The sequence below is a fragment of the Podarcis bocagei genome, assembly GCF_964188305.1.
Source record: "Podarcis bocagei genome assembly, chromosome: 16".
Lineage (NCBI taxonomy): Eukaryota > Metazoa > Chordata > Lepidosauria > Squamata > Lacertidae > Podarcis > Podarcis bocagei.
The window spans coordinates 12016159-12032456 of NC_138142.1; the positions used below are offsets into that span (position 1 = coordinate 12016159).

At 44.7% G+C, this 16298-nt stretch overlaps 1 protein-coding gene and 1 long non-coding RNA gene across 3 annotated transcripts; one reads left to right on the forward strand and one right to left on the reverse strand.

The window, feature by feature from the left end:
* Positions 1-1189: 1189 nt before the first annotated feature.
* Positions 1190-10069, forward strand: LOC308575989 (uncharacterized protein). 2 transcript variants are annotated; one of them, XM_081175174.1, is made up of 10 exons: positions 1192-1623; positions 7983-8062; positions 8177-8208; positions 8361-8477; positions 8617-8696; positions 8819-8927; positions 9021-9104; positions 9338-9442; positions 9752-9803; positions 9906-10069. In XM_081175174.1, exons 1-10 carry the CDS (start codon positions 1613-1615, stop codon positions 9929-9931), a joined length of 696 nt encoding a protein of 231 aa, XP_081031300.1. In that variant the 5' UTR covers positions 1192-1612; the 3' UTR covers positions 9932-10069. The 2 variants fall into 2 exon arrangements, with proteins under 2 accessions (XP_081031299.1, XP_081031300.1); XM_081175173.1 differs by having other exon boundaries at positions 1190-1623; positions 9752-10047.
* Positions 1930-2534, reverse strand: LOC308576078. The gene is made up of 2 exons (XR_014003063.1): positions 2412-2534; positions 1930-2232 (listed from the first exon to the last, which is right to left on the reverse strand). It is a non-coding gene; the product is annotated as an uncharacterized lncRNA (long non-coding RNA).
* Positions 10070-16298: the final 6229 nt, after the last annotated feature.

Consider the following 16298-nt stretch of genomic DNA (forward strand, 5'->3'; position numbering starts at 1 on the left):
CTGCTTAGCAAGAGATTTGGGGAATTTGTGACCGTTCTTCACTGTGATCAGATTACACACTGAGTCTCCCGTTTACTGTGCAAGCAAGTCAGCCAGGCCATAGCATGAGTTCCTGCCAGCCATCTCATCCTAGGTCACCCCCTATGCGGCATTAGGCAGGTGAAGTCACTAACATAAAAAATATACCTAAGGTGAATTCTGGGACTCCAGAATCCACAGATACCTGCACAGTCCAGCTCAGGTGTGGGGAACCTTTGGCCCTCCAGATGTTGCTGAACTCCTGCTTGCTGGAGTTGAGAGGAGTTGCAGTCTAGCAAGAGCTGGGGTGGCCAAAGGTTCCCCACACCTCACCAGAGGAAAAGGATTCTGCATATGCTCAGGAGCACATTTGCCCTGCGGTCTTTGAAATGCTACACCCCCCTTGGAGGTCAAGGATTTCTGTGCATGCTCCAGGACACTCAGCCAAGGTGCCAGAATTTTTGTCAGCCAAAAGTTAGCCGCTGCACTCTTGAGACACAACTTCTGCTGAAATTGCTGATAAATTTGCACTGGCTTCCTTGCCCTTTGAGACTATCTGAGGTGGGGACTGGAACAGGCCTGCCTCTTTGGGGACTTGTTAATTGATTTTAGCACTCCTTTGGAAAGAAGCAGGTATGTGCTCTTTGCGTCTGGGCATATTTCCAAATGTGAATTCCGCAGAAAAACAACAGACTGTGAAGCATTCATGTGCCCATGGCTCTGGAATTCATGTGCTCCCATGCCAGAGAGGTTTTATGAGCGAATTTGATGGTTCCTTTCCCCACTTAGGCCAGACAGGTCCGCAACATGCCTGCCTTTAATGTTATGGCCCACCATTAATCTTGCATGCACCACGAAATGTGCCCCCCCCCCACATGGAAAGAGCAGGCTGCATTTACCCTTTTCTCTCCCAATTTGAGTTCCACCTGAAAATTATGTGGCAGAAGTTACAAATGCTTGCAAATCCATGCCCTGCTTAATTCACAGAGTGCAGAAGGGTAGCGATATTATTAAGCCCCCCGCAGCAAACGTAGAAAAAGAGAGGCACCAAGCACCTTAGAAACAAATGGATTTATCGTGGCAGAGCCAGTCGTAGGGCTAGAGAGTTTGGGATTGAGCATTCTGCAGGCGGAACAGCAGGTGCCTCCGAGTTCTGACAGAGGAGCATCACCACTCAGGAAGGGCCAGGTGGGGCCAGGTCCTGGTGGGGGGATTGCCACGGTGACAAGGACCCGCCCTCCTTTGTGACATCTCTTGCTTCTCCTTTAAAAGCCACTGACTTGCAGGTGGCCATTGTGGGTTAGTGAGGAGAGCTTAGAGGAGAGAGGTGGTGGTGGCAGTTGGTGGTGGCAGTTGGTGAGAGTAAGCGGAGATTTAGTGATTTGTTCTTTTTTGGTTTCTTATTTTTATTTTTATTTCATTTATTACTTTTATTTGATTTATTTGATTTGATCTATTTTTATTTTCTTTTATTCTTTTATTTTAACACTTTTATTTATTTTAATTTATTTTTTGTTCTTTGTTTTAATTTTTTGTTTTGTTTTTTTGTGCACACCTGTGCATACTCTGTATAGTTAGGGTTTTTGTGGACGACATGGGCAGACTGTAAGTAGCACCCCTTTCTCTTCATCTACGGGGGGGGGGGTGTGTGTCACAAACTGGGAGGTTTTTCTGGCAGACACCTGAGTATCAGGTTTGTTCCTGTCCCTCCCTTGACCTCCACCTTACACCCATTAAGTGAAACAAAGAAAAATATATACATGGTCCTGTTTCCCAGCCAAGTTGAGTACCCCCTATTGTCCTGGCCAAGTCCCCAATCCATGTAGGTTGGATCTGTAGCCTTTTTAGCCTTGGGTGAGAAGAGCTTTGCGCCCGGGAAAGGGAAATGGGAGTCAACAGACTCTCAAGGAATAGTTTCAGAGAAAAAGCTTTATTCTGCCATCCGGCTGGTAGAAAGAGCAAGTGTGATATAGTCACAAAACAAGCACGAGTTCACAGCCATTTGCACAGAGTATATATTCCCCTTCCAGTTCCCTCCCCTTCTCCTCCTCCTCAAGAGTCCTGCCTCTGAGCATGAACAGAAAGCTCCTGTCTTGGGACTCTTTTGGACTCTTCCCAGGAAAGGGGGATGAGAAGCCATAGGGGGGTGGGTCGAGGACCCTTGCGGTTCAGCGTGTTCAAGATGTTGCAACTAGAGTGAGATAAGACTCAGTTCTCAGGCTTGCTTGACAGCAGTGGCATAGCGTGGGGGGTGCAGGGGGGCCCGGCCGCACCAGGCGCAACATCTGGGGGTTAGGGGGCACAAATCCACGGGTTAGGGGGTGCAAATCCACGGGTTAGGGGGCGCAAATTACTTGCCTTGCCCCGGGTGCTGACAACCCACGCTACGCCACTGCTTGACAGAGTCTGTTCATTTGCTTTTTGAAGCTCTCTCGTACTAATAAAAGAGTAACATTTTGCCTTTCAACAGCATCTTCTGAGAAAACAGAGGAAAACTTTAGCTGTGGATTTTTTAGAGGAAAGAAAAGGAATTTTGGACAGTTTGAGGCCTGGTTGTGGGGGGGGGGTGTGACTTCGGGCCTAGGTGGGGTCACCTGTCCTCACCTCCTTCAGATCCACTCTTGTCCTTGAGATGGCTACCTGTCTGGCACTCGGAGACCAGGAGGGCAGTGATGATCACCCCGGCAGAAGGGTTGCTGTGTACGTGGTCTCATGCTTCAGGGATGATGGCTGCCCCTAGCCATGTCCCAAGTGCCTCCTCTGGTCACCATCTTCCTTCTGAGCAGAAAAGAGTGTTTTAAGGCAGATCAAAGAAAAGGTTTTGCCAAAGAACAATCGCTATGGATGAAGAGGTAAAAGAAACAATGGTCAAATGGGCACAAGATATCGGCCATACTATATATTTAGAACAATGGGAGAAACTCTGTCGCGAGGATATTCGCTTTACCACCTGCTATACGATAAAGGAAAATTTGGTTAAAATGTTTTACAGGTGGTATTTAACACCAGTTAAACTTGCCAAAATTTATAAATTCAAATCCAACCTTTGTTGGAAATGTAACAAAGAACCTGGAATGATAATTCATATGTGGTGGGGTTGCAAGGAAATAAAGAAGTTTTGGGGAATAATACATGAGGAACTTAAGAAAATGCTAAACAAACTCTTGATTAAAAAAATCCCAAAGCTTATCTGTTTGGGTTGGTGGGCAAAGCAAATATCCTCGCGACAGAGTTTCTACCATTGTTCTAAGTATATAGTATGGCCGATATCTTGTGCCCATTTGACCATTATTTCTTTTACCTCTTCATCAAATCATAGTCCAATAATAGTGTAAATTTTTGATAATAATTTCCTATTGTTTCGAAATATAATGGTGCTAAATAGCAATTGTTCTTTGGCAAAATCTTTGATCTGGCTTAAACACACTTTTTAATTGTATATATTGCCAATTATCCATCCCATATTGTTTTAATTCTTCATATGTTTTTAATTTTAACTTTCCTTGGTCTTCTTCCAGTATTTGTCTATATGTTGCCCAGTTCGGATTCATATTGTGTTTTTTAACTGCATGGGTTTCTAATGGAGAGATCCATAAAGGGATTTGTGGCTCTAATAGCTGTTTATTCCTAAACTTTAAAACTTTAAAGTTTATTCTAAACTTAAAGTTTATTCTAAACTTAAAGTTTATTCTAAACTTAAAACAATGAATTTCTGAGTATATGCTTTTTGAAGCCATTATGTACCTTAACCTTCTCGTATGCTAGGTAGGTCTGCCATCCATACCTATTGTCAAAACTTTCTAGATTTAAAATACTAGTGTTTTTCAATATAATCCATTCTTTTAACCACACCAGACATTCTGCTTCATAATATAATTTTAGATTTCGTAATGCCAGTCCTCCTCTCTCCCTTTTAGCTGTTAATAGTTTATACCTTATGTGTGGTTTTTTTGGTTTGCCATATGAATTTTGTTAGATCTTTTTTCCACTCATCAAAACAATTTTCTTTCATTATTATTGGTATTGTTTGGAACAAATATATCTTTTTGGGTAAAACATTCATCTTAATTATAGATATTCTCCCCAGTAACGTCAGCTTTAATCTACTCCTGGTTTCTAGATCTCTTCTATTTTCCTTCCAGGCTTTTTCATAATTGTTTCCAAATAGATTAATATTTTTCATCGTCAATTCTATACCAAAATATTTTGCTTTTGTAACAATTTCCAAACCCAATTTCTCCTGTAGTTCGCTCTTTTCTAATTCCTGTATGTTTTTTGCCATAAGTTTTGTTTTTGACATATTTATCTTGAAGCCTGCTACTTTCCCGAACTCATTCATTATCCTCAGTGCTTTCATTAGACTGTTTCCTGGCTCCTCAGGTGCTAATATAATATTGTACGCAAAAGCTCTAATTTTGAAAACATCCTTGCCTCATGTAATTCCCTTTATCTCTTTTTCTTTCTTTATTTCTAAAATCAGGATTTCCAAAGTTAGTATAAAAAGGAACGGTGAAAGCGGGCATCCTTGCCTGGTACCTTTCTCTAGATTTCAAGGATCCGTCTTTTCACCATTTATTATTAAACATCCCTGCTGGTTTTCATATATTGTGTTTATTGCTCTGCAGTAGTTTTCAGCAGTCCTACTGCTTCTGCTACTTCCTGAAGGAACGATCTTGATAGGTTATCGAAAGCCTTCTCGGCATCTGTTAACATAAACGCCGCTTTTTTGTTGGGTCTCATTTCCAAATATTCAATTAGATCAAATACTATTCTCCTATTTGCCATTATATGCCTATTTGGGAGGAATCCTACTTGGTCTTGGTTTATTACATCCGATTTCAGCCTATTTGCTAATATCCCTGCGAACAATTTATAATCATTATTTAATAATGATATGGGTCTGTAATTGTTAACTAATTCTCTAGCTGTGCTTTGTTTGTGAATTAATACAATATTGGCTTCTTGCCACAACTTTGGTATTTTTCCTTCTTGCATGATCTCGTTCATTAATTTTTTAAAAGGCATTGTTATAGCATCTTCTAACCTTTGGTAGTGTATCGCGGATAGTCCATCTGCACCTGGAGCCTTCCCCAGTTTAAGATTGGAAATTGCTTGTTGTATCTCCATTGTTGTTACTGGTGCGTTTAGCTGCTTCCGTTTGTTTTCACCTATTTTTGGGATTTGTTTTCCTTGAAGATATTTTATAATTTGTTGTCGAGTTTCTGAACCTTTTTAATAGATTGGTGAAGTATTTTACAAAGCATTTATTTATTCCTTCTTCCGTCTCCACTGCTTTTCCTTCATATACTACTTTATTTGTCTTTCCCTGTCTTTTCTTTATCTGCCATGCAAGTAATTTACCTGGTCTGTTTCCAAATTCAAATGATTTTTGTTCATCCATTTTAAATTTCTTTCTATTTCATCATTTAAGAGTGTTGAGAGCTGTGTTTCTAATATTTTAATGGTTTGGTTTGCGATCTCGTTTTTTGTTGTTTTCGCTAATAATTTTTCTTGTTTGCCTATTTCTTCTTGTAAATGCTTGATTTTAGCCTCTCTTATTCTTTTTTGTATTATATTTTGTTTATACAACATGTTTTTAGATTGGCCTTGAGATATTCTTTAAACCTCTTTTGTTGACCACCAGCATTACGCCTTCCATTTTTAAGTTTGGAATAGAGTCGTTGCTTTGGAAGACAATCATCAGGCATCCACACCACATGACCAGTCCAGCGAAGTTGGTGTTGAAGAATCATTGCTTCAACACTGGTGATCTTTGCTTCTTCCAGGACACTGGTGTTAGTTCGCCTGCCTTCCCAAGTGGTGTGTCACATTTTTCGGAGACACCATTGATGGAATCTTTCAAGGAGTTGGAGATGGCGTTTATAAGTGGTCCATGTTTCACAAGCGTACAGTTGGGTTGGTAGTTCAAGAGCCTAGACTGAAACTTGAAAGACTAGTTTCAATGGACCAAGAATGGTTTTCATGGCTGGTTCTGACTTTCCCCTTTTCCCAGTGGGAATTCCTACTTGTAGAGCAGAGGCCACGGCTGGTTGGCAGCTGCAGTGCCTGTGTGCTTTGTTCTGTTGTTGTTGTCAGTGCTTTGTGCTGGAGGGCACTGTTTCATGGCGCTCATTGGTTGCTATTGGATATTTGGGTAGTCTGAGCTGATTGGTTGAGCGCCTTGTAAGCGAAAGGCTCAGCCTTCATTAGGGCAAATGTTCTACCCTTATTTATGGCAGCCTTTGGAATAGAAAAAGGAAAGGACTGTGTCAGGATGTTTTTTTGTGGGGACATTTGCAGACGTGAAGGTGTTGATCTGGGGTACAGTCAGAGTGGGGTATGGTGCCTGCTGAAGGGCGAAACCCCCCGCCACCCTTTCCAAAAATTCTGGTAACAATGCTTCATGAAATTTATACACTGCTTGACTTCATGAATGAGGGGGCCAGGCTCTCTGGGCCCTGACATGGCGGTAGCTCTTGAACCCAGAGCACTTGGGACCTCCTTTCTCTCTCTGCCAGCCCTTCATGTTTTGGGCTGCCTCTTTCAGGCTCTGGTGATGCCCCTTCAGGTCACTGAACTGCAGAGAGATGGAAGGAATTGGTCAGAGTGGGTCGGCAAGTATCAATTAGGCTCCACATACATTTTTCTGTTCTGCCAATTCGGCAGTGGTTCACTGTATTCTCCAGACTCCCCTCCTCACCCCCAAACACCCCCCAAGAATTGGGGCTGCCACAACCCCAAGGTGGCTGTCGCCAATGGAAGCTAAGGAGGTGAAAAAACTTAATATGGAATCTAAATGGCCAAAATATTGGGAAATTTTAGAGCAAGAGGGGGACAAGGTGAAACTACAGAGCTATGAGAAATTGAAGTCTAAAGTTCGAGATTGGCTCCATTATTATCAAATAATGGAGGTGTTTAAACAAGACAGGAAAATTGGTTTCCAGGTGGACAGATCCAAATTAGAAACAGAATTGTTAGAACCCAATACTAAAATTTTGTCAAGAATGTATAATTTGTTGCTGAAGTGGAATACACAGGATGAGACGGTTAAATCAGTTATGATTAAATGGGCACAAGACTTCGGTTATAACATTATGTTTGCTGACTGGGAACAGTTATGGACCACCGGTATAAAGTTTACGGCATGTAATGCCTTAAGAGAGAATATTATGAAAATGATTTACAGGTGGTACATGACACCAGTCAAGCTTGCAAAGATCTACCATCTGCCTGATAATAAATGTTGGAAATGTAAGGAAACTGAAGGTACATTATTTCACCTTTGGTGGACTTGCCCAAGGATTAAGGCCTTCTGGGAGATGATTTATAATGAAATGAAAAAGGTATTTAAGTATACCTTCCTCAAGAAACCAGAGGCTTTTCTCCTGGGCGTGGTCGGCCAATTGGTGTCAAAGAAAGATAGAACATTTTTTATGTACGCCACAACAGCAGCAAGAGTCCTTGGAAGACACAAGAACTACCCACACTGGAAGAATGGCAGACGAAGGTGATTGACTACATGGGACTGGCTGAGATGACTGGCAGAATCCGAGACCAAGGAAAAGAGACGGTGGAGGAAGATTGGAAGAAATTTAAAGTCTATCTTAAGAGAACTATTATAAAATAAATGAGTGCTAAAATGCCAAGGTTAGGGAAATTAAGAGGTTACAGCTGTATTGATTTGGTAAAAGACAGGGGGAGTAAAAGGTTAATTAGTTAAATTCTGAAGTGAGGATTTGCTGGAAGAAATTTGAAAATAGGGATGCAGAAAGGGAAGGTATGGGGAAGTCGGAGAAACAGGGTTCAAGAAAAGAAGGTTTTGAAATTTTACATGTTTATGTGTTTGTTATCGTATTGTGTATTGTTTGTGTTAAATATGTGTTAAAAAACCAATAAAAATCATTATAAAAAAAAGAATTGGGGCTGCCAGCATCTGAGTCACTCTTTCCGCTCATCTCTTCTAGGATCAGGTGCTTAAGGCGCCTCTTCAGGCGCTGCCACAGGGTGGCCCCCCAGCCAGACACAGAGCAGCCCGTGGCGCCAGGTAAGCCAGTGGCCCTCCTTTTTTGGACAGAGGAGGGCAGGGATGGGCAGGGGGGGCAACTGGTCCAAGGATGCAAAAGAAGACTCACCTCTTCCCCTGTCCTTCTGTTTGCAGTGCTGCTGCGGTTCAGCATCCCAGCCCCAGGGGTAAGTATTGGAGAAAACAAGAGCAGGGACTGGATCCCTCAGACCTGCCCCCCCCCCGCTGTCCTCCAGGCTCTTTGCCCCCACTCTGCACTCTCAGATGCGGAGAAGCCCTCCCCTCACGAGGAACTGACAGCCTGACTTTTGCATTTCAGCTGCTAGAGGATGAACAGCTCTACATCCTGGGGGTCATCAACAGCTGCCAGGCAGCTGAGCTCAGGGGGCGCCGATCCCTGATGTGCTCCAAGGAGGAGACAGCCCATAAAATTCTGGTGAGTGGTGGGGGAAAGGGGTTGTGCATCTGTGGGGAGGAGGACCCTGCCGGCTTAGGCCATGGGGTTGCCATTCCCCTGCAAAGCCAAGCCTGGTGTTTGGGGTCGGAGCTGATTTTCCTCCTCTGTTCTCTTCCAGGACATCTTGGGGCCCTTGGAGCACTTCAGGGATCGGCCCCTGACCCTGGCCCTTGCCTTGGAGGCCCTCCTCCAGCTAAGGTGAGTGGGGTCTTTGGCGTGGATGGGGTTGTGGGGGGGGGGGAGAACTCCAGGGGGAAAGAGCAGGCGGGAGGGAGAAAGGGGCAAGGGAGACTCTAACCCTCTCCCTTTCATTTCTGCAGCACGATGAGGCCCAAATTCACCTCTGACATGATTAGTGCCATCCTGCACAGGATGTTGGAGGCCGTGTTGTGTGGGGCCAAGGAGGAGGAGGAGGAGGAGAAGAGAGAAGTATGTCCTTTGTTTTGACTTCCCTTCACAGGCTCTTTCTTCCTCTTCATCACACCCTTGCAGAATCCAACTCTCTTCTCTCTTTTCCCGCAGGAACTGAAGAGGCACTACCGGCTTCTGCTGGGCAGTCTTCTTATGGAAGCACCCAACCCTGGCACCCTCCTTCAACTCCTCAGTGTAAGTGTCCCTATGGCATCCAGGGTGATTTTAGGGTTGTCCCCCCCCCATCCCTTACCCAATGGACTGCCCCATTTCTGGGGCACAGAGCCTGTTTGGCCCCCAATTTGGTCCAAGACCAAAGCTGGCAACCCCTCATGGTCCAGAAGTACCAGGGACTCCGTGGTGGGGGCAGTGGGGGCCGCTTTGGCCCAGACTGGCCCCTGACTCTGAAATGCTCTTTCCTCCTGCAGGACCTCAGAGGATACGCCCTGGGGGAAAGTGGGGAGGCACAACAACTTGCGGCCAGCAGCATCTCTTTGCTGCTGGCCATTGCCAGGAAATATCCCAAACTCAGAGTAAGTACCTTGCCTTCTTCTATTCATTTCTTTGGTTACTTCCATCCCCGCCAAGATCACATCCCCAAGTGATCTTTAGTGCAGAATTTGCGGGGGGTGTCCCTGGGGGCCAGGATGAGGCCAGAGGCTTTTACTGCCCCCTTTCCTGCTGCTGCCCTTCCACCTCTGCCCAGGAGGCTGCAGGGCCCAGGGAGGTCCTCTGGAACAAGGGATTGGGCCCAAGACAGAGGGAGACCTGTCCTTCCTGGCTTGGCGCTGCTTCTGTGCTCTCTTGCTCCCATCTGACCCCGATTTTTCTTTCCCCTGCAGATGACAGTAGTTCGGCCGGAACTGGCGTGCTTCCGCCGGAAGCCAAAAGAAGGTAAGCCCCACACCTTGGAGACAGCGCCCTTTGACTAAAGGCCTGTGGGGAAATCTCATTTTCATTTTCATTTGCATTCTCTTCTCATTCTCTTCCATCCAGATGACATCATCATTGAGGATTTATAGCCGTAACTGTCTGCAGCGACACTGGAGCGGCCAGGATCTGAGGATCAGGAAAGCACTCAGCGTCGGCTACTGGAACAGTTTGAACTGCTAGAGGACCACAGTAGGCGACTCACAGAGCAGCTATACCAGTTGCAGAGCCAGGCGGGACCTGAGGGTCAACAGAGGCAGCAGCTAGAAGCCGGTGAGTGCCAGCCAGGACTGTCCAGTCGGACTCTAAAGAGAGAGTCAGGAGAGATTGCTGGAGACCCCACAGAAGGGACTCAGCAAGCACCAGCAGAGATGGCAGATTTCCAGTCTTCCCAAGTTGTAAATATTGGGGGAGGCATCCCTTTTGAACTTCTCTCAGAAAGCAACTGGCTGAGTTGGTCAATAAAAATGCAGCAGTTGTTAAGGAGAGATGGACTATGGGACTGTGTTGAAACTGAGGTTTTGAGACGGGACTCTACTGAGAAAAGACAGCTGGATGAAAGGGCTCGTGCCCAAATTATGCTGTGTTTGAGCAACTCTCAGTTATTGCATGTAGCAAATGCCAGCACAGCGTTAGAGTGCTGGAATTTATTAAGGGCAATGCATGTCAGAGAAACTGCTGGAACTATAATTTCTCTGACCAAAAGGCTGTTCAGGACTGTTATGAAAGAAGGTGAGAGTTTGGCAACTCATCTTCAAACACTGAAATCTCTGTTTCTTCAACTACAACAGAGAGGTAAGCGTTAGGATGAAACTGATCAAACCTACATTATCCTTTCAAGTTTGCCTGAAAGCTGGTTGCCTGTGATTAACAGCATAGAGAGTATGTGTCCCCGAGATCTGACCCTTGAGTATGTGGTTGGAAGATTGACCGAAGAAGCAGAAAGAAGGTCAGACAGACAGGCTGAACTCCAAGAGCGGAGGAGTTACAGCCGAGGGGGCCAGCAGCAGAATCTGCCAATGGGGCAACGCCAAGTTTGGGACTTGGGCATGGCGGTGAGGAGATGCTATAGATGCAGCCAAGCCGGGCATCTCCAATGTCAATGCAGGGCAAGACCTCCAGGAGACGACATGGAGCAGAGACAGCAATTGATGCAGAAATGTAAGCAGAAGGGGTTCTCTTCAGGGAAGAAGAACACGCGTTCTGCTCATCTTGTGTCTGCATTTTCTCGAGAGGAGAGGAAGATACCTCGAGGAACATGGTTGCTGGACTCTGGTAGCAGCAGGATTATCTGCAACAGTCGGGAGGACTTTAAGACCCTGGGGAAGCCAGCTGATGGAAAAGACTCAATCTATCTTGCTGATGGTCATAGAAGCAAGATTGATGGCCAGGGAACATGTTTCCTGCAGTGCTTCAACACTACTCTACCAGAGACTCTGTTTGTCAGCAGTTTGGACTATTGTTTACTGTCTGTAAGCTGTTTGATTAATGCAGGGTATAGTGTTAAGTTCACGCAGGATGGTTGTCTGATAAAGAATGGAACTCAGGTATGTGGCCATGCAAAGTTGGAAAATGGGTTATATGTAATGCAGGACAAGCCTGTTAAAGCAGCCCAGGTGGTTCAGGATAATTTGCCGGTTCATAAGGGGTGTGTGCATGAACTGCACAGAAAACTGGGTCACGCCAATTTCCATGTGCTTTCAGAGATGCAAAAGGTGTGCAAGAACCTAAAAGTAAATAGCTGTAACTGTTTCCTAGATTGCAATGTATGTAAAATGGCCAAATCTAAGAGGAAGCCTATGGCTTCTAAAAGTGACAGAGTATCTAAAGAGGTTTTAGAACTTGTCCATTGTGACGTGATAGGCCCTTTTCCACAGAAGACTGAAGGGGGCGCCAGATACGCTTTTCTGGTAACAGATGATAAATCACGTTTTAGTTGGTTGTTTTTGTTAAAGCAGAAATCGGAGTGTTTCCCCACATTCAGAGAATGGGTTGCCCAAGCTGAAAAGTTCTTCGCTCGCCCTGTTGTGCAGTTGCAAACAGATAGGGGTGGAGATTTTCTGAACAAACAATTTGGAGCATGGTTGCGACGTAAGGGGATCACTCACCATTTGACTAACCCTTATAGCCCTGCTGAAAATGGTCTGTGTGAAAGACGTGGGGCTGTAATACAGTCAGTAAAGGATTGCCTGCTAGTGGATGCAGGATTGGGTAACAACCATAGGCTGTGGGGTGAGGCTTTCCTTACAACAAACTTTTTGATTAATAGAACCTAGTCTAGCTCTAAAAAAGATATTCCTTATCGTGTGTTGTTTGGGAAAGAACCAGAGTGGACAATGCTCCATAACTGGGGTTCTTGGGCACATGTAAATATCCCCAAAGCTCAGCGCCAGAAAGGGGGCGCTAGAGCGCAGAGACTGCAGTTTGTGGGATATCAGCCCTATGGCAAAGGGTGGCGTTTCAATTTACGCCCAGAACGCGTGGTTCTGTCACGAAGTGCAGACTTTGCTGACCAGGACAGATGGACTGCGATCCATGCCAACCCAGATTGCCTACTGCTTCTGCAAGTAAGAGAAGAGGCTTCTTCTCAGCCATTGGCAACACAGGAGCAGGATGAGGAGGGGGCACAGATTTCCCCAAAAGATGTGGCAATAGATAATACTTCTCTAGAGGAAGAGGAAGAAGGGCCAGAGATAAGGAAGGAAGAAGAAGTAGTTGTGCCTAGGCACTCCCAGCGTTCAAACAAAGGTGTACCTCCTCAGTGTTTGACCCTAGGAGGAATGAAAGTATGCAGTGTGAGTTGTGTGGAACCACAGAGTTATGATGAAGTCTTAGACTTGCCCCCTGGGGAACGTGCTTTGTGGGAACAAGCTATGAAAGAAGAAATGGACTCTTAAACGTAACAAAGTGTTTGAGGTCATAATGCCGCCACCTGGTGGCAGAGTGGTGTCATGCAAGTGGGTTTATAAAAGAAAAACCCTTGCATCTGGGGAACCACGTTTTTGAGCCAGATTAGTAGCCAGAGGGTTCACTCAGATTAAAGGGGAGAGTTATGATGAAGTGTTTTCTCCAACTGTGAAGAGTGAAACTTTTCGTTTAATGCTCTCTATTGCTGCTGCAAGACAATTAGCAGTGCACCATTTTGATGTTGATGCTGCATATCTGCATGCAAATTTAGACCATGAAGTGTTAATGAGACAACCCCCTGGGTTTGAAGAGGGAATGGTGCAGTCTGGCCTTTTAAAAAGGCTGTTTACGGTCTCAAACAAAGTGGAAGGTGTTGGAACCAGTGTTTAAATGAAGCCCTTGTAAAACTTGGTTTTAAAAGGAGTGTGGCTGATCCATGCCTGTACACCAAGGGGACAGGCAACAAATATCTAATGCTCTTAGTCAAAATAAAAAAATTCCTTCCAGTAGCACCTTAAAGACCAACTAAGTTAGTTCTTGGTATGAGCTTTCGTGTGCATGCACACTTCTTCAGATATCTGAAGAAGTGTGCATGCACACGAAAGCTCATACCAAGAACTAACTTAGTTGGTCTTTAAGGTGCTACTGGAAGGAATTTTTTTATTTTGACTATGGCAGACCAACACGGCTACCTATCTACTACTAATGCTCTTAGTCTTTGTTGATGATTTGCTTGTAGCAGGGAGTTCCACAGATGAGATCCAGAAGCTCACAAGTCTACTGGAAAAGAAGTTTAAGCTTAAAGCCTTAGGGCCTGTAAGCAATTACTTGGGAGTAGAAGTAAGTTAGGAAGCTTCCTATTGAGCCAGAAAGAGAAAATTCTTCGTTTGATAGAGCAGTTTGGCATGGAAAACTGCAAGCCAGTTCAGACTCCCATGACACCAGATTTCCCAAAGACAGTGTGTGAGGATGAATTTGATCAGCCTGAGTTGTATCACTCAAAAATAGGATCACTGCTGTATTTAAGCCAGTGGTCAAGGCTAGATGTTGCATGTGCTACAAATGTTCTGAGCCAACGTGTATCTAAACCCAGTACTGCCAATTGGTGTGCTTTGAGAAGGCTTATCGGATATCTAAAGGGGACATTAAATGTATGTTTGAAGATACACAAGACGAAAAACTAGAAGTATTTGTTGATGCGGACTGGGGAAGCTGTGTAGCTACTAGAAAATCTACAAGTGGAATGGTTATGATGTTTGCCAATTCCATAATTGGATGGAGGTCAAAGAAACAAGGATTTGTTGCGACCTCATCCTGTGAGGCAGAATATGGGAGCCTGTCGCTAGCATGCAATGAAATCGTGGTTTATACAGATACTAAAAGATCTAGATTGTAAAGTAGATTTGCCTATCCAAGTGTATGAAGATAGCCAATCGTGCATTGTGTTAGCGGGCTTGGAAATAATACAATCCGCATCAAAACATATTGCTATCCGTCATGCAAATGTTAAAGATTGTGTACACAATGGGGTAATCAAACTGGAGTATTGTCAATCACAGGATAATATTGCTGATTTGTTTACCAAGCCTTTGCCAGCAACATGCCATAATTAATTGATGACAAAACTAGGTTTATGTATATAGTGTACTGTATGTATGTATGTATGTATGTATGTATGTATTTGACCTGTTGGGTTTTTTCGCATTTAAGAAACAGAAGGGGTGTCACGGCTAAAATGGCCGCTGTTTCTTTAATGCTTAAAAAAGCTGGGTCAGCATAAGTCAGCAGTCTGCACCGGGTTGTATATATAGAGAGAGAAATGTTAGTTTGGTGTTGGGTTGGTTGGTTGGTTAGTGAAAGCTGGTAGTGTTGAGGTGTGTGCAGTTGGTCAGTCGCTTTTGCACAAAGACTTTTAAGAATAAAAGCAGAAAGCACTCTGCAAGGATATTCTTGTGTACTCTTTTATGCCGACAGGGGTCTGAGGAGACAAAGGGAGGTCAGAACCCTTTCCTTTTTTTTTTTTTACAATCACTGACAGGGATCCCATCGGATGGCTTCAGGGGAAGACAAGGCTCCCGAGTAAACCCTACACAGATGCAGAGTAGAGTCGTGGAGTCCCTATGATGGTTGGGTGGCATTTTGTAGGCCTCCTTCTGGCAACTCCAGCAGCCCAGCTGGTGCCTTATGCCTTGCTCTTCTTTCCTCTGGACCACCTCAGGGAGGCCGAGGGGGGAGGGTCTTGCCGTCTGGGCACAGGGCTGACACCTTTGCTTTTGCAAAAGACAGGACAGGGCAGGGGACAGAGGGAGATCCGAAAATTGTTAACATTATTTTGCCTCAAAAGATCTCACGGAATTTTAGGTTTTTCCGTTCCTTGGGATATATGATCTACTCCCTGTGTAACTCCACGTGTCAAGAAGAAAAAGAACTGGAAGAGAATGGAATAAAAATAAATATTTCTTAATGGATTATGAATAAATGCACAATAAATTGTTACTGTCTTGAATTTCATTGTCTTATTGTCTTCCATTCATCTGGACACCTTTGTTGTTACAGCCTGAAATAGAATTAGCATTTTTTGCTGCTGCATCACTCTCAGGTTTACTCATCTTAAGCTTGTGGTCCACTAAGATCCCTAGGTTTCCTTACGAGCAAACCAGGTGTCCCCCATGTTATATTGGTGCAGCTGGTTTTTCCTGCCAAAGTGCAGAACCTTAGATTGGCTACAGGTCTTCTTTGCTCACCACCAGAGAGTGACCATGTCGCAGTCAGTGCTGTGGTAGCTCCATGTGGCAGTAAGAAGAAGAAGAAGAAGAAGAGTTTGGATTTGATATCCCGCTTTATCACTACCCTAAGGAGTCTCAAAGCGGCTAACAATCTCTTTTCCCTTCCTCCCGCACAACAAACACTCTGTGAGGTGAGTGAGGCTGAGAGACTAGCCCAAGGTCACCCAGCAGCTGCATGTGGAAGAGCGGGGATGCGAACCCAGTTCACCAGATTACGAGACTACTGCTCCTAACCACTACACCGCACTGGCTCCCAACATAGTTCAGTGCAATCGCCTGGTGACAATCCAGTCCAGCTGGTGCCAGTGACCTGAGATCTAAGATGTCTCCAGGACACTGAGTGTTTTGCCTTGGTAGAGCATACCATGTTTGTGACATCTGCTGGGAGGGCGTTCCACAGGGCGGGCACCACTACCGAGAAGGTGTTTGCAGGCTCCTGACATCCTGGTCTAGTTCCTCGCAGAACTTGTTCTTGATCTGTATACCAGAGTACACAGAGCGTAAACACTCAATATGTTAACCGGAATGGAGGTAGTTGAGAGATGGAGAGAAGGCAAGCATTCTGAGCCCTCAGCTAGCAGTTCTATCAGAGACAGAAGGGAGTCCCTTGCTGCAAATCTTATGCCGTGAATCTTAGGGATGCCCTCCTTGCCACAAAAGGTGTCGCTCTCTCTGAGGCTGCCATTCAAAGCAAGTCTTGTCTTCTGTTCTTTGTTTTAATATTTTTGTTTTTTGTGCACAACTGTGCACATTCTGTATATATTTT

Coding starts and splice junctions, on each gene's coding strand:
- LOC308575989 (XM_081175173.1), top strand. Junction 8,209..8,360: donor TCAGCATCCCAGCCCCAGGG/GTAAGTATTGGA, acceptor TTTGCATTTCAG/CTGCTAGAGGATGAACAGCT. Junction 8,928..9,020: donor AGGAGGAGGAGAAGAGAGAA/GTATGTCCTTTG, acceptor CTTTTCCCGCAG/GAACTGAAGAGGCACTACCG.